This window comes from Uranotaenia lowii, chromosome 2 (genome assembly GCF_029784155.1).
Source record: "Uranotaenia lowii strain MFRU-FL chromosome 2, ASM2978415v1, whole genome shotgun sequence".
Lineage (NCBI taxonomy): Eukaryota > Metazoa > Arthropoda > Insecta > Diptera > Culicidae > Uranotaenia > Uranotaenia lowii.
Genome location: NC_073692.1, coordinates 311,821,716 through 311,839,275, shown reverse-complemented (window position 1 = coordinate 311,839,275; position 17,560 = coordinate 311,821,716). Strand labels below are relative to the sequence as shown.

At 35.3% G+C, this 17,560-nt stretch overlaps 1 protein-coding gene across 1 annotated transcript in view; it reads right to left on the bottom strand.

The window, feature by feature from the left end:
• The window catches only part of LOC129743024 (uncharacterized), a 95,964-nt gene that overhangs the window by 51,748 nt on the left and 26,656 nt on the right, over positions 1–17,560 (bottom strand). Inside the window, exon 4 of the mRNA XM_055734969.1 lies at positions 14,710–14,836. Coding sequence (XP_055590944.1) covers positions 14,710–14,836 — 127 coding nt within the window. The remainder of the gene's footprint in view (positions 1–14,709; positions 14,837–17,560) is intronic.

Genomic DNA, 17,560 nt, shown 5'->3' with positions numbered 1-17,560 from the left:
GCAATGATTTGGAAATTGGTTGCGTTTGTGTGACCTATTTATGTTTCATCAAAAATTCCTTTTCCACGTGAGAGAACATGACAAAACCAAGATCATAAGCGTATGAGCATATTTTTGTTATGTACTTGAGGTCTCGCACGGATGCAATTTTGCGAGTGCTTGTTTAATTATGAAAGAACATTTTTCTAGGCTAGTTTCATAAAAGAAGCATATGATATGTACATAAGTCAAAAACATATAGAAAAACATGCTTATGCAAAGCGACGACGATGACAGTTGGATTGGGATTTTTATCTCAACACACAGCTGAGATATTTGAAGTGGCCCACGTTTCCCCATGGCCCACGTTACCCCACTCTCCCCTACAAAATTTAACTCGAACTGAACAAACACATGCCAAACGCTAAAAGATTTTGACATAAATTCAAACGAAAAAAGTAGGAACCATTATAGGTGTTATTTTCTAAGATCGCTCTGTTTCCTACAAAACTGCGAAGGATTTTACACAGGACGCAGAAGGATCCTTCGTCAAAATCGGTAAGAAGTGTAGAAAATGGCAATAAAGAGTTTCTAGCTGCAGTTAACACTTTTTCAGCTGAAAACATCAGTCATGATTATTACTTGAGTGACTCATAACTTTTATACAGGTTTAATTGCTGTTTGTTTTGATTAGAAGTAACCACCATTATGTGATGTGTTTGTTTTGCTCAAAACAAGCTTGATTGAAAATTAGAAGAAGATGGACAACTTTGAAGCCATATCCATATCACTAGGGTACTAGTTCAAATCTGCGTCATCCATGACGTCGTCTCCTTGACGACGTAGAAGATTAAATTCTGCCAAGTGAAACCAGATAAAGGCTCTTAATTTTTTTTGTGTTTTCGTGAGAAACTGCAATTTGACTGATAAGCACCGGTCCAATGAAATAGGTTGGATCGCGAAAAATCTAATTTCAACCGGTTTTGTTTTGATTTCGAACGTCATGAATGAGCGCGAAATGTCAAATAACAACAACGTCAATTGAATTTCGTGTTATATTGATCCAATTGAGGCTGAATCCAAGAGCTACAGAGATGAACTTGTTCAGAAACAAATGTCATGTTTTCCGTCAAGACTAACTGTTGGAAGGTGAAAATGGTAAAAATAGAAAGATATTTCAGTATTTTGAATCCTAGGCTCAGTGCAGCGACGAATTTATGGTTATAGAATTAAGAGTGTATAACTCGTACCTAATCTAAAATCGAAATGAGGGTTTTGAAAATTTCACTTTTCTAACCGAAAATTTATTGTTGTTAAGCTATTCAGATACTTCTACCGCATTAAGAACTGATGCTCAATTCAGCATTCAAAATTCCTTCTGAAAACACATGTGCGAGAGGCGAAAAAGTAGGAAGGGTCAAGACATCAAATCTGATCTACGCAGTTTCCGCAATAAAAATACCAAACTAAATCGATTGAATGAAAACCACAACACCAGCAGCCCCTAGAAGGCAACAGCACGTATGTATAAAAATATCCATAAATCTGGATTTTCTCAGTCTGCCACCGGCTACTGGTTGTGATGTTATTCCCTGGAACGGGGCCGGGGATGAAACAAGTTGCCATCATTACAGCTTCGCTACTAAGAAATCGCGTGGCGTCCGGCGTCTTCTCCGGTGTCGATGTCGTCGTCGTCGTCGTGTTCGCGTATGCAAGAAAGACGCCAAACATCGCGGCGGCACTACGCGCGAGTGCCAGGATTTTTGGCAGAAATATGCGGCGCCAAGACGCCAGCCCGCAAAAAAAAATGTTTGAAGAAACAAGAGAACAGAAATAAAATCACTCGTCTAGAGTTGTCATGGCCAAGGGGAAAATTTTATCTCTAGGAGATATTTTGTATCCCGGGCAAAATGCGAAGAAACCACAGCTGGATTTATGGAGCAATGGACCATACATCAAAAATTGTCACCATTATTGTGTGTGTCAGCTGAGTGGAATTTTAAAACAATTTTCGAATGATTCCACTTATGGTCCCAATCAAATGGGGACGGTTCTGTCCATCGGAACACGTGGGTTCGGAATGCTCCAATTTCGTTGTGATTCATGACAGGTGCAGGAAAATTTACGATTCTAACGAGGCAAATCTTGTTGAAAATCGTTCTCGGAATGGTTGAGTTGAGTCCATTTGACTGGCATCTACGATGCTTTGATATTTTGATATCCTACATCTTCCGGTTTCCCGGAGATCGGAAAATGCTTTCAGTTTTATTCAGGGTTGCTAGCGATTTTTCGTTTTGAAATTCCAAAGTTTTTCCCGGTTTTTCCCAGGTTTTCTCCCGGTTATAAATGCTGATTTTCCCAATATTTATTATATTCGTTTTTGAAATAAAATCATGGTACATAAAAAAAACCTTATATAAAGGGCTTTAAATTTCTACTAATTGTATCCCAAAACTTGTTAAATGGTTAGAAATCATGACAAACACTTCAGCATCTTCTAACACGTAGTCTTTTCGTTTCAAATTGACAGGTTTCCATGATTTTTATTTAACGAATATAACAATCTCCACAATTTAAACAATTTTGAAAAAAATAGTCCTGTTAAATTGATCTTGAAACTATAATGTAGTACTTTTAAGCCGATATAAATTTTCTAGAATTTTTAAAAAGTTCTAGAAAAAAGGTAGAGGTGGGGTAAAAGTACGACCTAAGTGCAATCCGATTTTTAGACAATTTTGCAGTTGTTTTTCAAAAAAAACAAGAGCAACATTTGATTCCTTAGACTTTTATCTCTCTTCTAAACAATTGCAAAGATAATCGATCGACGCATATGATAGCAGTAGTCAAAATGCCTAACTGCTGTCGAAACGTACTCTTACTGCTTACTGCCCCTGAGGGGGGGGGGGCAAAAGTTCGATTGATGTGGGGTAAACGTACAATCATTCAAAATTCACATTTCTGCATGAAGTCAAGAGGAAAACTATTTTATATCAATTTTTGCCTATAGCAGCAACTTCTGTGTTCATTTCTGATACAAATCCTTCACATAGGCAAACAACCTGAGCTAATTCGGAGTTCTCCACTAATTATTAATTATATTCGTCTGGTTTACGAAGTCCAGCTCTCATCGTATTTGAGCAATTTTTTGCGCGAGCAGGTTTTTGTAGATTCAAAAATATGCGCTGATGTTTCCAGTGCATTTTAAAAAAAAAAGTTAAAACTTTGGATTCTGTATATCATTTGTACATTTGCCCCATTTGCAGTTTGTACTTTTGCCCCTTCAAGATTTTTGTGATTCATAAAATGCAAATTTCCCTCATTTCATGTCTGGATGTAGGCAGTCCAAATCATTTTCAATCCACGCCAGAGTTTGGACTTTTCCTGTTCCCAGTTTGTGACAATCTTTAAACGTACTTTTACCCTACTCGTACTTTTACTCCACCTTACACTATAATTTGTATAGAAATATGTTAACAATACATCGAAACATATTATAGAATCAACTTGTATAGAGATTTGTCGTACAAAATTTAAAATTATCAGATTGCAGGAAAATATTTAGTTATTTTCTAAATGCAGTAAATTTTAAGACATGTTTTTGAAATAAATGTTTTTTTTTTAAATACAAAACAATAAATAACTTTAGTAATAGTCATTTGAACTGAAGATTCGTGAAAATTTAGAAATAGTGTAGGAACAGGGCTTCAATTGTTTGAGTGTAAGATATTATTTTTGATCAAGGTTAAGACCTTAGATTTCGGAAACTTCAAGCAACACCTTAACGTAGAATGGATTAAAAAACTTAACACTTGCAATGTAATGCTTCGTTCCTCAGGCCAATTCAAACGAAATACACAACAACAACAACAACATTGGAAAACCAATATCTTTTTCTGGTGAAAAAGAGGTGTTTGTTCGTTTGTTTACTAATGAACGAAAATAAGCGTTTATGAGAAAATATCAAACATGTCAATTTTCCCGGTGAGGTGCCGAAATTCCCGATATTTTCCCGGTTTCCCGGTGACGTGATGAAATTCCAAAGTTTTTCCCGGTTTTCCCGGTTTTCCCGGTTCGCTAGCCACCCTGTTTATTCATTCCAATGACCAGTCTTGAACGATAATTTCAACATTAATTTTCAATTAAATTGGATTCCAACTCTTGAAAACAACCTCAGTATTTTCATTAAAATACGACATATATGTAACTGTCGTTGGTCCTATTTGACATTTCGCGGTCATTCATGACGCTCGAAGTCACACCAAAACCGGTAAAAGCTAGATTTTTCGCGATCTATCCAATCGTATTGTACTGTCACATTTCTTATCAGTCAAATTGCAGTATCTGGCAAAACAAAAAATGCCAAGAGCCTTTATGTGGAATTCAATTTTCCACTTGTCAAGGAGACGACGTCATGGATGACGCAGATTTGAACCAGTACCCTAGTGATATGGATATGGCTTCAGAGTTGTTTTTCTTCTTCTGATTTCAAATCAAGCTTATTTCGAGCAAAAAAACACATCATATAATGGTGGTTTCTTCTAATCAAAACAAACGGCAATTAAAGGTATATGTATACAAATAATGAGTCACTCATGAATTCATCATTGTACTCAGTGTCCGGCATTAAAACGATAATCGCTAATTTGCCTACACCGTTTTCGTTAAATAATTGTCGTTTTCACTTATTTTTTACTAACATTTGAAGTTTTATTAGAAAAGTATTCTGCCAGATTGTACCATTATTTTTATACTGTTATTATTATATCAAATTGCATGACGAAGCAATGTTTTGCTTTGACACAAGAATAACGTATTAGATTTATATTGTAGTTATAATGTATTAAAACGTTCCATCTGCTTATATCTCACAGAATCAAATTGCAAGGTCATTACCAAAAGAGGTCATTCCCTCCGAAAGTCTGTCGAGTTGCAGTTGTGCCAATCTGCACAAACTCCTAGTGCCCCATTTTTATATCGCTCGCTCAAAGCTGGATATATAACTTAGTATGTATAACGGGTATCGTGCTAAAGTGGATTACACAAAACAAAAAAAACGAGAACGAAAAAATTTCCTCCGCATTCAAAGCGAAAGGGATGGTGATGTTGTAACAAATTTTTCTATGTGTAGATCCACGGCAATTGCATTTTGAGTTGCATTTTTTTTATTCTGCCTCTCTTATTGCTTCTCTCAAGCGTTTCTATTGTGATGTAGTAGGTTTGGTGCAAGTGCACTCTAGAGAAGTGCAGCATTCCACCACACGAGAGAGAGAGACGAGGGAACAGAAGACTGGGGTAGAAACCAACCGCATCAGATTGCAGCTGTGTACAGACAGAAGCGATGGTGAAAGTGCTGCTCCTGTCATGTTGCCTGTCAGGTGCAGCGCTTTTCGGTTTCAGTTACGACACTGCCGACTGTAAAATAAAATGACAAAAGATTGTCATTCGTAAATATTTTCCCATAATTGATTGACCGTGCAAGTTTTGGATACAATATGCCAAAGAAGTATTATTGTATGCAACATTGTATTTGGGCAGTTTGAAGTAGTGTACGATGTTTTGTGCAGTTATTGTATTGTTTGTCAAGGAAGTTTGTATGTTACAAGTTTCAATCATGTCCAAACTTATTGAAGCGGCAGTGTTCCAGTTGTGGGGAAATCTGAACGCTCTATTCTGTAATAGTTTACATTTTGTTTCGATTTTCAAGCCGAGTAGCGTCGTCTACGGCGGTAAGAGGAGGCAAACGTGAAACCGGGGTTGTTTTGGTAGAATGTATCTATATATGTATAGTTACTTGGAGTGAGTACACAGGTTCAGGGTCGTGCTGTAACCTATCGAATAATGCCTTCTTACTTCTCACTTCATAGGCCGGACGATGATGACGAGCTGGATTTTGGCTTAGTATGCCGGGACTGGGTGAGAGTGCTCAAAATATCCACTAATATATTACTTTCGCAACTACGCCGATACTAAGTATAAATGTATATCTATCTACATATGGATTAAGTTTAACCCGTTCTGTGCTGATGCGAAAATTGATTTCAAAATGATATCGCACAATGCAAAAATGGCATTTGACTCAAACATGCAACTACCTATTTAAACGTTTAATAATACGTTGGTCTCAACCGAACAATTTGTGTGTAAGCTTGATTTTCTGCAAGAACGACTAAAATTTTTCTGAAAAATATTTTTCTAGACAAGGCTAAATTTCTTGTTCTTGAATCTGTCTAAAGTCCCTTTTCACTATAGTTCTATCAAAATTTATTATGTACCTTTTAAGAAGTTTTGCTATAGCTCAAAAAGACATGCAACCGGAAAAGGTACGATTTCTGTTCTGGTGGAAAATTGGATCAAACTCGAAGGGCCCAACATTATCCCAAAAAGTCCGGGATTCCAGGTGCTCAACAAAACTAGATATTTTCGTATAACAACTTTCATGTGAGGAGAAAAAATTTATTCAAAGGTTTTACGATATTTAAAAAAATAGTTGATTTTGTCTACATTTATTCAAAAACAAATCAAAAAGTATGAAACATGTGAATATGTAACTCTCAATTTTGAAAATATTCCTAAGGGATCATATTGGGAATTGAAAACTCATTTTTTAAATAAAAATTCTGGCGAATGATTTCGAATTTCAAAGAGAATATATACCTTCAATATCATTCATGCATACGCCCTTCAAAGACAACAGGAAGAAAAATAAATTGCAAAGCATTTACAAACAAAAACCAAGAATCTATATATATATAAAGCAATTTCTGTATGTTTGTTTGTTTGTTTGTCCTCTATAGACTCAGCCGTCTTAAGAGATAGAAGTCTGAAATTTGGCTTGGATGCTTATAAGGACCAGGAATGATGAAAAACGTTATCAGATTTTCGGATGACCCCTTCTGAAGGGGGTCGTCCATACAAGACTAATAATGTTTTCGCGATATTGACTTTATTTTTCGTCGGAATGTGTTGAAAATTTGCACATGAGTGTTTTGAAAGACGGGAAAGCGGTTTCAAGTGTCAAATTTTGTGTAAGGGGTCAGCCAAAGGGGTCGTCCATATTGAATGTTTGCTGTTTTTGCGATATTGACGTTATTATACATAATATTCAGATGAAAAGTGGTAAACGATAGTTTTGAGCGACGTACAATCGATTTGAGGTATCAAATTCAGTGTAAGAGGCCGGCAAAAGGGGTCGTCCATATTAAATTTTCAATAACTTTTCAATATTGGCGTTTTTATACATAGGATTGGGATGAAAATTTGCACATAGGAGTTATTAGGGGCAAACAATTGATTAAACTTATGCAAATTAAAGTCAGGGGTCGGCCAAAGGGGTCGTCCATATTAAATATTCACTATTAATGCGATTTTGTCGGATTTTGATGAAAATTGGTACACGAGAGTTTTTAGGGACGAGTGTTCAGTGTTCAGTGTAAGGGGCCGGCAAAGGGGGTCGTCCATATTGTCCTTTCAATATTGTTGCAATATCGTCATTTTTATACATCGGATTGGGATGAAAATTTGCACACGGTAGTTTTCAGGGACAGGCAATCGATTTATGATGTCAAATTTTTTGCCAGGGGTCGACGAAAGGGGTCGTCCATATTAATTAATTTTTCACTGTTTTGGCAATATTGACTTTATTATGCAATTGATTGCTTTGAAAATTAGCACACAGAAGTTTTGAGGGAAGAGCAATCGATTTCAGATATCAAAAATTGTATAAGAGGCCACCGAAAGGGGAACTTTTTGGCAATAATTGCGTTGTTATGCAACGATCGAGTCGAAATTTATACACGGGTTTTTTTTTGGCACGGTCAATTAATTTCTGATTTCAAATTTAGTAGCAGACCACAGAAAAAGTGATCGTCCAATTTTTGCCTAACAATGAATTCGGAATTGCATCTGGAAAATGCTTCGCAATTGGTTTTCATACAAGCTATTCATGACATATTCCAAGTTGAAAGCGAAACGGAGTTCCTATGGGATCAGCTAGTTAATGTATATGTATGTATGTATGGTTCCCCCATCGGTAGCAAGGTCCAGCCTATGTCTGTGTGGCTTGGCCTTCGAATTGCTTCTCAGGCTTCCACGGCCGATGGTTCGTCGAGGGAAGGCATCCAACCTACAATGGTTGGCAATCCACTCCGCTTGCAATAGTCTCTTCAGATTAACCCCAGATGCATTCCCTCTGGAATATTTATTTTTATATGATTAGTTATATATGGAAACACATTTTACCTGTCGGCAACTTATGGGATTCGAACCTAGAAGTTTTCTTGTCGATACCGGGAATCGAACCCAGTACGCCTGGGTTGCCAGACTCGCGCCAGCCTATCCGCTACACCACCTCAGCGCTCACAAACAAAAACCAAGAATTAATACGAAGAAAACAATTACAACTCTCTATCTATAGCGATTTTTATCCCAACTTTTTGACAACTTATAAGAAAAGGTGGACGAATTAGATTACTTTGCTGACTCCTTGGAGATGACAATTATTTTGAGCGAAACGTTGATGTATCTCAGATTTCTGATTCAGAGTAGGAATTCAGATTTAGATTCAGAATTCAAATTCTTATTTTAAGAGAGTAAACTATTGTTAAATTGATTTTGAATCAGAGTTTTCCGGCATATCGGTGAAAAAGGAAAAAAAAAATTACGTTAACCAAGGCTGTGAAAACTGTGTTTTGATAAATTACAAAAAAAAAATTCACTCAATTCTTATTTTTCCGAGTTTTAAGACTTTAAGTGCTAATTTTGATTAATTTGGGTGTCATGGATCCAAACTTGCAGTCTGCTTTTGTTTGTAAAATAAGTTTTGAAATTAGGTTGAAAATCATTTAAGAATTTTTTGCATTTTTTTACAAAACTGTTTAACATTTACAAAAAATTAAAAGAAAAAAGTTCTAAATCAATCATCAACTTTCCGGAAAACCGCAAACAATTTGACTTCTGCAAAAAAAGTTATAAAATTTTCATGTTTACTTTTCTTTATTCTCTCCGCATTTTTGAAGAAGTTTATAGTTGACTGTTTTTTTTTTGGTTTTTCAAGCAAAAGTCAACAGATTTGTTTAAAGAAATAAACCCTCAGTAATGTCAGAAATACTTGTAATAATATTATTCCAAACTTCAATGAATTATAGAATTTAAGTTCCTAATCTCATTGTATTTCTGAAATTAACTGATAAAGCATAATAAATAAAATCAGAATCATGGCTTTTATGTAGGTGTTTTGGTTCATCAGTTATCAATTAGTGATTTTACTCAAAATGGTGTTCCTTTGAGTTATTAAATAATGTATAAAAAAGTATTTAAAATGATTAGATGATTTCATTGAACAAATTTCCTTACAAAATCTTACAAAACTTGTTTTTTCATCAACATGTTTTGTTCTGATTTTAAAACAAATTTACCGTTGGACTTTAAGTCCAACTTTTCAAAAAAAAAAATTAAATTCGTCTTTGTTTTTTTAATTCTGAAGATTGGAGTTATAAAAACCTTATCTTATTGGAAGCCAGTAAATATAAATTTTTAATAAGAAATATATTGTGTGTATCTTTTATCCTTTATAGGATTCAATATTTCAATTGAAGGTGACGAAATATTCAGAACTTGAAATTTAAACTACAAAACCTGCGTTTGATTTTTTTAAATTTCTTATTGATTATTTGAGAAACTAAATTTCACAACCTGTACTTTGTCAGTTTAAGCTTTCAAAGATCTATTGAACATGTTGTATTATAAATGTTGTCATTGTGAACTTTGAAAATAATCTATTTATTATGAACTTTTATTTTGATAACTGGAAGAGTTGGAATATTATTTTTTCTATCTGTAATCAATGGCACTCTTGAAACAAACATCAAATTAAAGTTTTTTTTTTTTTTTTTTGAAAATTACACTATAAGAAAGGAAAATTTGAATCTTTTCACTGATCGGTAGATTGATGAGAGAAGTTAGACGTTTGAAAGATTTTTTTTATGCAGTCTTCCTGCCCCAGTAATTGGAAAAAATGGATGCCAAAAACATCGTGGGTGGATTTTTTCTCGACCTTGATAAATTACTGAAAAATTGCAATGCTAAAGCATAAAAGGCCTAGCCATCTATCTTAATTGCAGCTGCTTGGCTAACAGGACACAATCTGTCATCTTAGGTGAGGACATCGCCTATCTAGAAAGCTTTGTGTTTGTGAAAGAGGTTGATGTCCCTCAAGGCAGCAATATAGGACCTTTACTGTTGTACCATACATCAACGATCTTAGCAAATTACCGCTGGTATAACTCGTCTATTTGCTGATACAGCGTTATTTTACCCCGAAACCTGTCCTAAATATTGCTGTTATAACCAACATGGAAGAAGTTTTAAAAGTTCTTCATAAATCTTTTTCAGCTCCTGACCCTCAATCTTGCTAAAACGAAGTACATGATCTTTAACTCTCCCAGGAAAAAAAATCGAACTTAACTGTGATTTCAAATTATCCAATATAACTATGTATAGAAAAGGTTACCAACTTCAAGTATCCAGGAATAATTATCGACGAAACTTTGTCATGATTCTGCCACAATGACTATTTTTGACATATCCAACGTTTCGGTTCTTATAGGGTCTTCATCAGGGACTACAATTTATTACAAAATTAAGTTTACGTCTACTGAATTCTTACCGAAAAAATTGTTGTTTTTTTGTCCGGTTTGCTACGGCGTATCATTTACTGCTGGTGGTTTCTGTTTCAAACTATTGTAAAATGTGTTGGGTTTTTTGTTTAAGTTGAAAATTCTTTTTCTGGGCTATTTTTGATTTTTTGTAACGCATTTTACAATAGTTTGAAACAGAAACTGACAGCTGTAAACGATACGTATCAAACCGGAAAAAACGACAACTTTTTCGGTAAGAATCCCTTAAATTCAGTCGACGTTAACCTAATTTTGTAAATTGTAGTCCCTGATGAAGATCCTATGAAGATCGAAGCGTTGGATATGTAAAAATAAAATCGTACTAAAAAATTTGAGACTGAATGCCGAAAACCAACCCACTAAAAGATTTCTAGTTCAGAATTCATATTTAAAATTCTGATTCAGAATTCATATTTAAATTCAGATTCCAAATTTAGATTCAGAAATCACATACAGGATTCAGATTCAAAATTAAGATTCAAATTCAAAATTTAGATTGTGAATTAAGATTTCAGATTAAGAATTGCAAATTTCAGAAATAAGATTCAGATTTCCGATTGAGAATTCAGAATCCAAATTCCGATTTCCGATTCAGAATTGAGAATTCTGATTCAGAATTCAGAATTGAGAATTCTGATTCAGAATTGAGAATTCTGATTCAGAATTGAGGATTCTGATTCAGAATTGAGAATTCTGATTCAGAATTCAGAATTGAGAATTCTCATTCAGAATTTAGAATTGAGAATTCTGATTCGAAATTCAGAATTTCAGAATTGGGAATTCTGATTCAGATTCAGAAATCAAATTCAGATTCAGAATTCAGATTCAGAATTCAGATTCAGAATTCAGATTCAGAATTCAGATTCAGAATTCAGATTCAGAATTCAGATTCAGAATTCAGATTCAGAATTCAGATTCAGAATTCAGATTCAGAATTCAGATTCAGAATTCAGATTCAGAATTCAGATTCAAAATTCAGATTCAGATTCAGAATTCAGATTCAGGATTCAAAATTTAGATGCCGAACTCTGATTCAGAATTCAGATTCAGAGTTCAGATTCAAAATTCAGAATTCAGAATTCAGAATTCAGAATTCAGAATTCAGAATTCAGAATTCAGAATTCAGAATTCAGAATTCAGAATTCAGAATTCAGAATTCAGAATTCAGAATTCAGAATTCAGAATTCAGAATTCAGAATTCAGAATTCAGAATTCAGAATTCAGAATTCAGAATTTAGAATTCAGAATCTAGAATCTAGAATTCAGAATTCAGAATTCAGAATTCAGAATTCAGAATTCAGAATTCAGAATTCAGAATTCAGAATTCAGAATTCAGAATTCAGAATTCAGAATTCAGAATTCAGAATTCAGATTCAGAATTCAGATTCAGAATTCAGATTCAGAATTCAGATTCAGAATTCAGATTCAGAATTCAGATTCAGAATTCAGATTCAGAATTCAGATTCAGAATTCAGATTCAGAATTCAGATTCAGAATTCAGATTCAGAATTCAGATTCAGAATTCAGATTCAGAATTCAGATTCAGAATTCAGATTCAGAATTCAGATTCAGAATTCAGATTCAGAATTCAGATTCAAAATTCAGATTCAGAATTCAGATTCAGAATTCAGATTCAGAATTCAGATTCAGAATTCAGATTCAGAATTTAGATTCAGAATTTAGATTCAGAATTCAGATTCAGATTCAGAATTCAGATTCAGAATTCAGAATTCAGATTCAGAATTCAGATTCAGAATTCAGATTCAGAATTCAGATTCAGAATTCAGATTCAGAATTCAGATTCAGAATTCAGATTCAGAATTCAGATTCAGAATTCAGATTCAGAATTCAGATTCAGAATTCAGATTCAGAATTCAGATTCAGAATTCAGATTCAGAATTCAGATTCAGAATTCAGAATCCAGATTTAGAATACACATTCAGAATTCAGATTAGAGTAGACGAGATTAGAGGATTCAGATTCAGATTCAGATTTTTTGATTCAGAATTCAGAATTCAGATTCAGAATTCAGAATTCAGATTCAGAATTCAGATTTATAATTTAGGTTAAGAATTTAGATTTAAAATGAAGGTTCAGAATTCAGATTCAGAATTCACATTCAGAATTCAGATTCAGAATTCAGATTCAGAATTCAGATTCAGAATTCAGATTCAGAATTCAGATAAGAGTAGATTAGATTGGAGAATTTAGATTCAGAGTTCAAAATTCAAATTCAGAATTAATATGATCATTTCATATTTAGATTCAGGATTCAGATGTCAGATTAAGAATTCAGGCTTAGAATCAAATGAAGATTTCAGATTCAGTATTCAGAATTAATTATTCAGATTCAGAACTATAGTTTTGAATTAAGATTCAGAATAAATTTTGAGATTGCTTGATGATGGAGCATGAAACGGTTGACGTTTATGATTTGAAATATGACCAACCGGAAAAAAATAAAACGACACAAAAAAATCACGAAAGTGTATCCAGTTTGAATTTTTATTGAACTTGAAATCACAGGGATTGGAACGAAGCTGACTTTTATTGGTTTTTGAATTTTTTGAAGTATCAAACAGGAAAACATTTGAATCTGTTTGAAATTTACCAGAAGCGCTGCGTCGTCCATTGAAAAATTGCCCCGAATCGTAAAATATTCCCATCAAAACGGAATTCGGGGTTTTTGGGTGGGTCGGTTTATGGTTTGAAGAATCTGTTCCTCCCTGGGTTGGGGAAATTGAACTTGAGCAAGAGGGGAGAAGGTTCATTACGACATACCGGCTGCCCGGCAGTTCAATGTCGGTGTTTTGCGCTGTCTTCGGTGCGCTGAGTCATGTTATCTAACAAGCTCGGTTGAGTTCAGCAGAGATTCTTGTTGTTGATGGGAAGAAAAACAAACGAAAAAAAAACGAACAAGGTTCATTCCGAATCAGACACTGACCTACACCTTGCAGAAAGCGATAGGGAAATAGATGGTTTACCGGAGGTTATCGGAGGGTACTTTCCTGTTCGAAAAAATTCTTCATAACATTGAAAAATTAAAAAAAAAAATGAATTTTAGTTAAGAAGAAGACTAAGAATGAATAGTGATTTCGAATGTTTTCTTGTTTCATCATATAACTGCTAAACAGCTGATACAGACTCATATCCGGGACAATCGAGAGATGACAATAAACATCAGTCTAGGTTTACGTGAGATTAGAAAATTCAACAAGCTAGACGTCTACCGGACTTATCTATCTTTCTGAACCATAAAGATAAGCCCTGGAAAAGATAGCGCAAAAAAGGCCTGCATCTGTTCTCCAAAAGTGGCAAATCATTGCCGCGTTTGGCTTACTACCTCTTTCAAGGCTGGCCGGACGCCCGAATTGTCAACAAACAGTGAGCGTCGCGAGGCCTTGAAGCGAAACTGTGACACCAGCAACGACGACGACGCCCTCAAGGGAGGTACATTGTTCATGAACTTGCCGCTTAACTTGTTCGGTAAAATAAGTACCTTGTTCTCCTGTCACTTGCTCTGACAGTTGTCCACGTGTTGGCCAATCGTTTAAAAAAAACCCTTAAAACGCGACGGACGTTCAAATCCAACAACCTTGAAAGGTACACAACTGTTGCATTCCAAAGCCAAGCGTGTCGTCGTCACTATTCTCAGCAGCAGTAGCACAAAACTACCGACAGAAATGCGACAGTTTTCCAAAAATAGAAAATGTCCCCGCCGGCGACGCGCTAACGCGCTACTGGTTTTACTGCAGATCGGAATCCGTACGTTTTTCCCGACCTGACCCTAAATGGTATGCCAGCGAGAGAGCAAAATTTAAAAAAAAACAAACTAAGACACGATTAAGCTTGTAAGTCCGGTCTTCTTTAAACAAACTCTTTTCGGGACAAAAACCCCCATAGAAAGGTTCAACTTTGAGGGATGCCCTTTCTGAAGGAATCTGATCAACTGGATAGTGCGGGTTGTTTACACAAAACTTGTCAACAATCACACCCGTTGCAATCGAAGGTAATCTTAAACAGTCTTTATAAGACAAATAACAACAACGCCACTTACCTCTGTACTTCGGTACGAACTGCTGGATGTCGCTGGGAATGTTTTGGTAGAACTCGAGCTCGCGCAGGTTCAGCGGCTTGATGACGGTGCTCTGGTTCAGCAGCAGCAACCGGGTGTGGCCACCGACCTGTTTCGGGAAAAATAATTGAAAAGGAATTAGTCAATTGGTTTTGAACTAAACTTCACTAGAGCAACGCGGATCTATCGAAGGTTGTTTTTCTTATGAATCGCTTGAAAAATAATTAGATGAATGTTATAGTTCAACGGATACCTGAACACTATGTCTATCCTGTCTATCCTGCCATGGCAACCGTCATAAATTTTAAACCTGAGACATTTCAACAAAATTATTCTTTTATAGTCGATTCATACGCAGAAATAGTTAAATCAAAGTTTCTTATACTGGCTGTGATGTGGTAGGCCAAATTCTATTCGTTATGGGACTGTAATGCGAGTAGATTTGAAAAAACAATCTCGAATATACCAGCTAAACAATAGAAGAGGAGGCAAAAAAAACTCGATTAGGACTACATATTCCAAGTTCCTGTAACCTGTATACTTTATTATAACTTTAAAAGTATTGTACGCAAAGGATTTTGTTTCTGTTGAACATCGTGGTGTTATTTTGCAAATATATTTTAGGACAAAACTCGTTTTTTAAGCTTGGTCGTTTTTTAATGCAGGCCTAAAAAGTGTTTAAATCTTGTTATTTTGTTTGAATTCAATAGACATATGTACAGGGTGACAAAAAAGTCCGATCACACAGGAAAACCTCAATATCTCAAAGAATAAGAAGAAAATCTTAATCTGGTTTTCATAGCTTTATTCAGCAACTCATAAAGATACTTCACAGACGATATTTCGAAATTACACCACCTTTATCTGATCGAACCAGCTTCAGACGTCTCTAGAAGTCGTCGCAAGCGGCGCGCACCTGCTCCATCGGCATCTCGTCCCAGATTTTCGTGATAACTCGCTTGAATTGCTCCAAATTTACTATGTTATAGTCGTTCAGCTTAGACATCATGTATCCCCACACGAAATAATCCATTGGATTCAGATCCGGAGACGACGGAGAACCGAAACTCGATCATTTTGGCGATTGACTGTTTGCTCCAAAACGAACAGCTTCTCGTCCGAAAAAAATGAGCTCGTCATCTGCGCGCCAAACCGAGCATCGATAACAGCTGCCCTTAACTCTGCCATGTCTCACAACTCAATGTAAACAAACTGCACAGAAACAAAACTCTGCCACTTTGGGCAGCAGAGTTAGCCCTTTCATTTGACATATAGAAGGCACCAGAGAGATGCAACGTGTAGACTACAGGCGACCCCAAAAAAGTGTGCCCGGACTTTTTTGTCACCCTGTATGTATGAGAACTTAGATTTTATTTATCGGACAACTCTATTTTTTTCTCATGGCGGCCGCCAAAAAATGGTTGAATTAATTTCAATGTGCACAGCATTAAAATAATCAAATTGGGCTTTTGTTAATTCCGGTCAAAAAGGCGTTATTGTAACAAATTTAAAAAAGCGATTCAGGTCTATAATAGTTAACAAGAGTTACGAAAACTATCCTTTCTGTTGATGATTATTTGAAAATTTTAAACAAGCTAAGTATGCATAGCGAGCGCCTTCCAATTTTCAGTTTGGACAATCGTTTAGTGTATAAAGGCTGTCTATGAAAGTTTTGAACAATTGTGAATCAAGATGACTTTTTTGGAGACACCGGAGTGCAGATAAAAGTTAGGATTATGGTCATTCTTTTTCATGTAGTGTTTATTTATTTATTTAGAAAAAAAAACTCGAATCTCTTCCAACATATTTTTGTTTGATTTCGATTCGCTGTGTCGATGAAAAATCTTGGTAAATTTCAATGTAACTTGGATCTTATTGGCAACATACCTACTCAAAATGGATTTGTAAAAGTACGAAAACGAACACATACATATAGGATCTCAGAAAAACTGCCTGTTTCTTTGAAGAGATCTTTTCAACTTAACTATAAGGTGAACATCTTTCTAGGATAAAATGGCTAGGATCTTACAAATGCTAAAACCACCGACCCACAGAAAGTGTTCTATGTATGCCGTAACCGGGATTCGATCTCATGGCCTCTGGCTTAGAAGACTTGAACGCAATTCTCTAGGCTACGATCGGCAGCATTAGTTGTATTTAATGTGTGAAAATCAATGACTTTCAGAGATGCTGTACAATCGTGACAATTTTTTCTAATGAAAAAAAAAATTGACGTTCTCTGGCACCAAATTGTCATGATCCCTCGATATGTCAATTCTATATTTTTAATGTAAAAAATGCGATGCAAAACTACCGTCTTGTCTCTCGTATTCTAGCCAGGGCCGTAGGAAGAGCCGCTTCATGGGAGGTTTTGGTCATGGATTAGTATATGATATTTTTACTCAAACAATTCATCAATAGAAAAAAATTCAAAGAAGAATATTTTTTTCATTTTTGGTTACTCAGTAGGGGAGAGTGGGGATACTTGATCCCCTTTTTTTATTTTCACCATATCTTTTCGGAAAAATTTAGCAACTCGCCGTCTTTGACATTTTCTGACAGCTTGTAACTTCATGTTTCTATGCTCCAAAAATTAGAACGATACTTGAACCCGTTGATAAACTAGAGGCATTTTCGTGGGATTAAAAAATTGCGATTTTTCTGAAGTTAGGAGAGACTTGATCCCCTATTGAAGGAGACTTGATCTTTTATTCAGGAAGCCCTAATCCTTGTATAAAAATCAAACAAAACCCCAAGATAGAATGTTAATTGCCTTTTTTTGTCATGTTTGTTCTCATTTCATTATTTATAGCAGACATAAGAAGAAAATTCT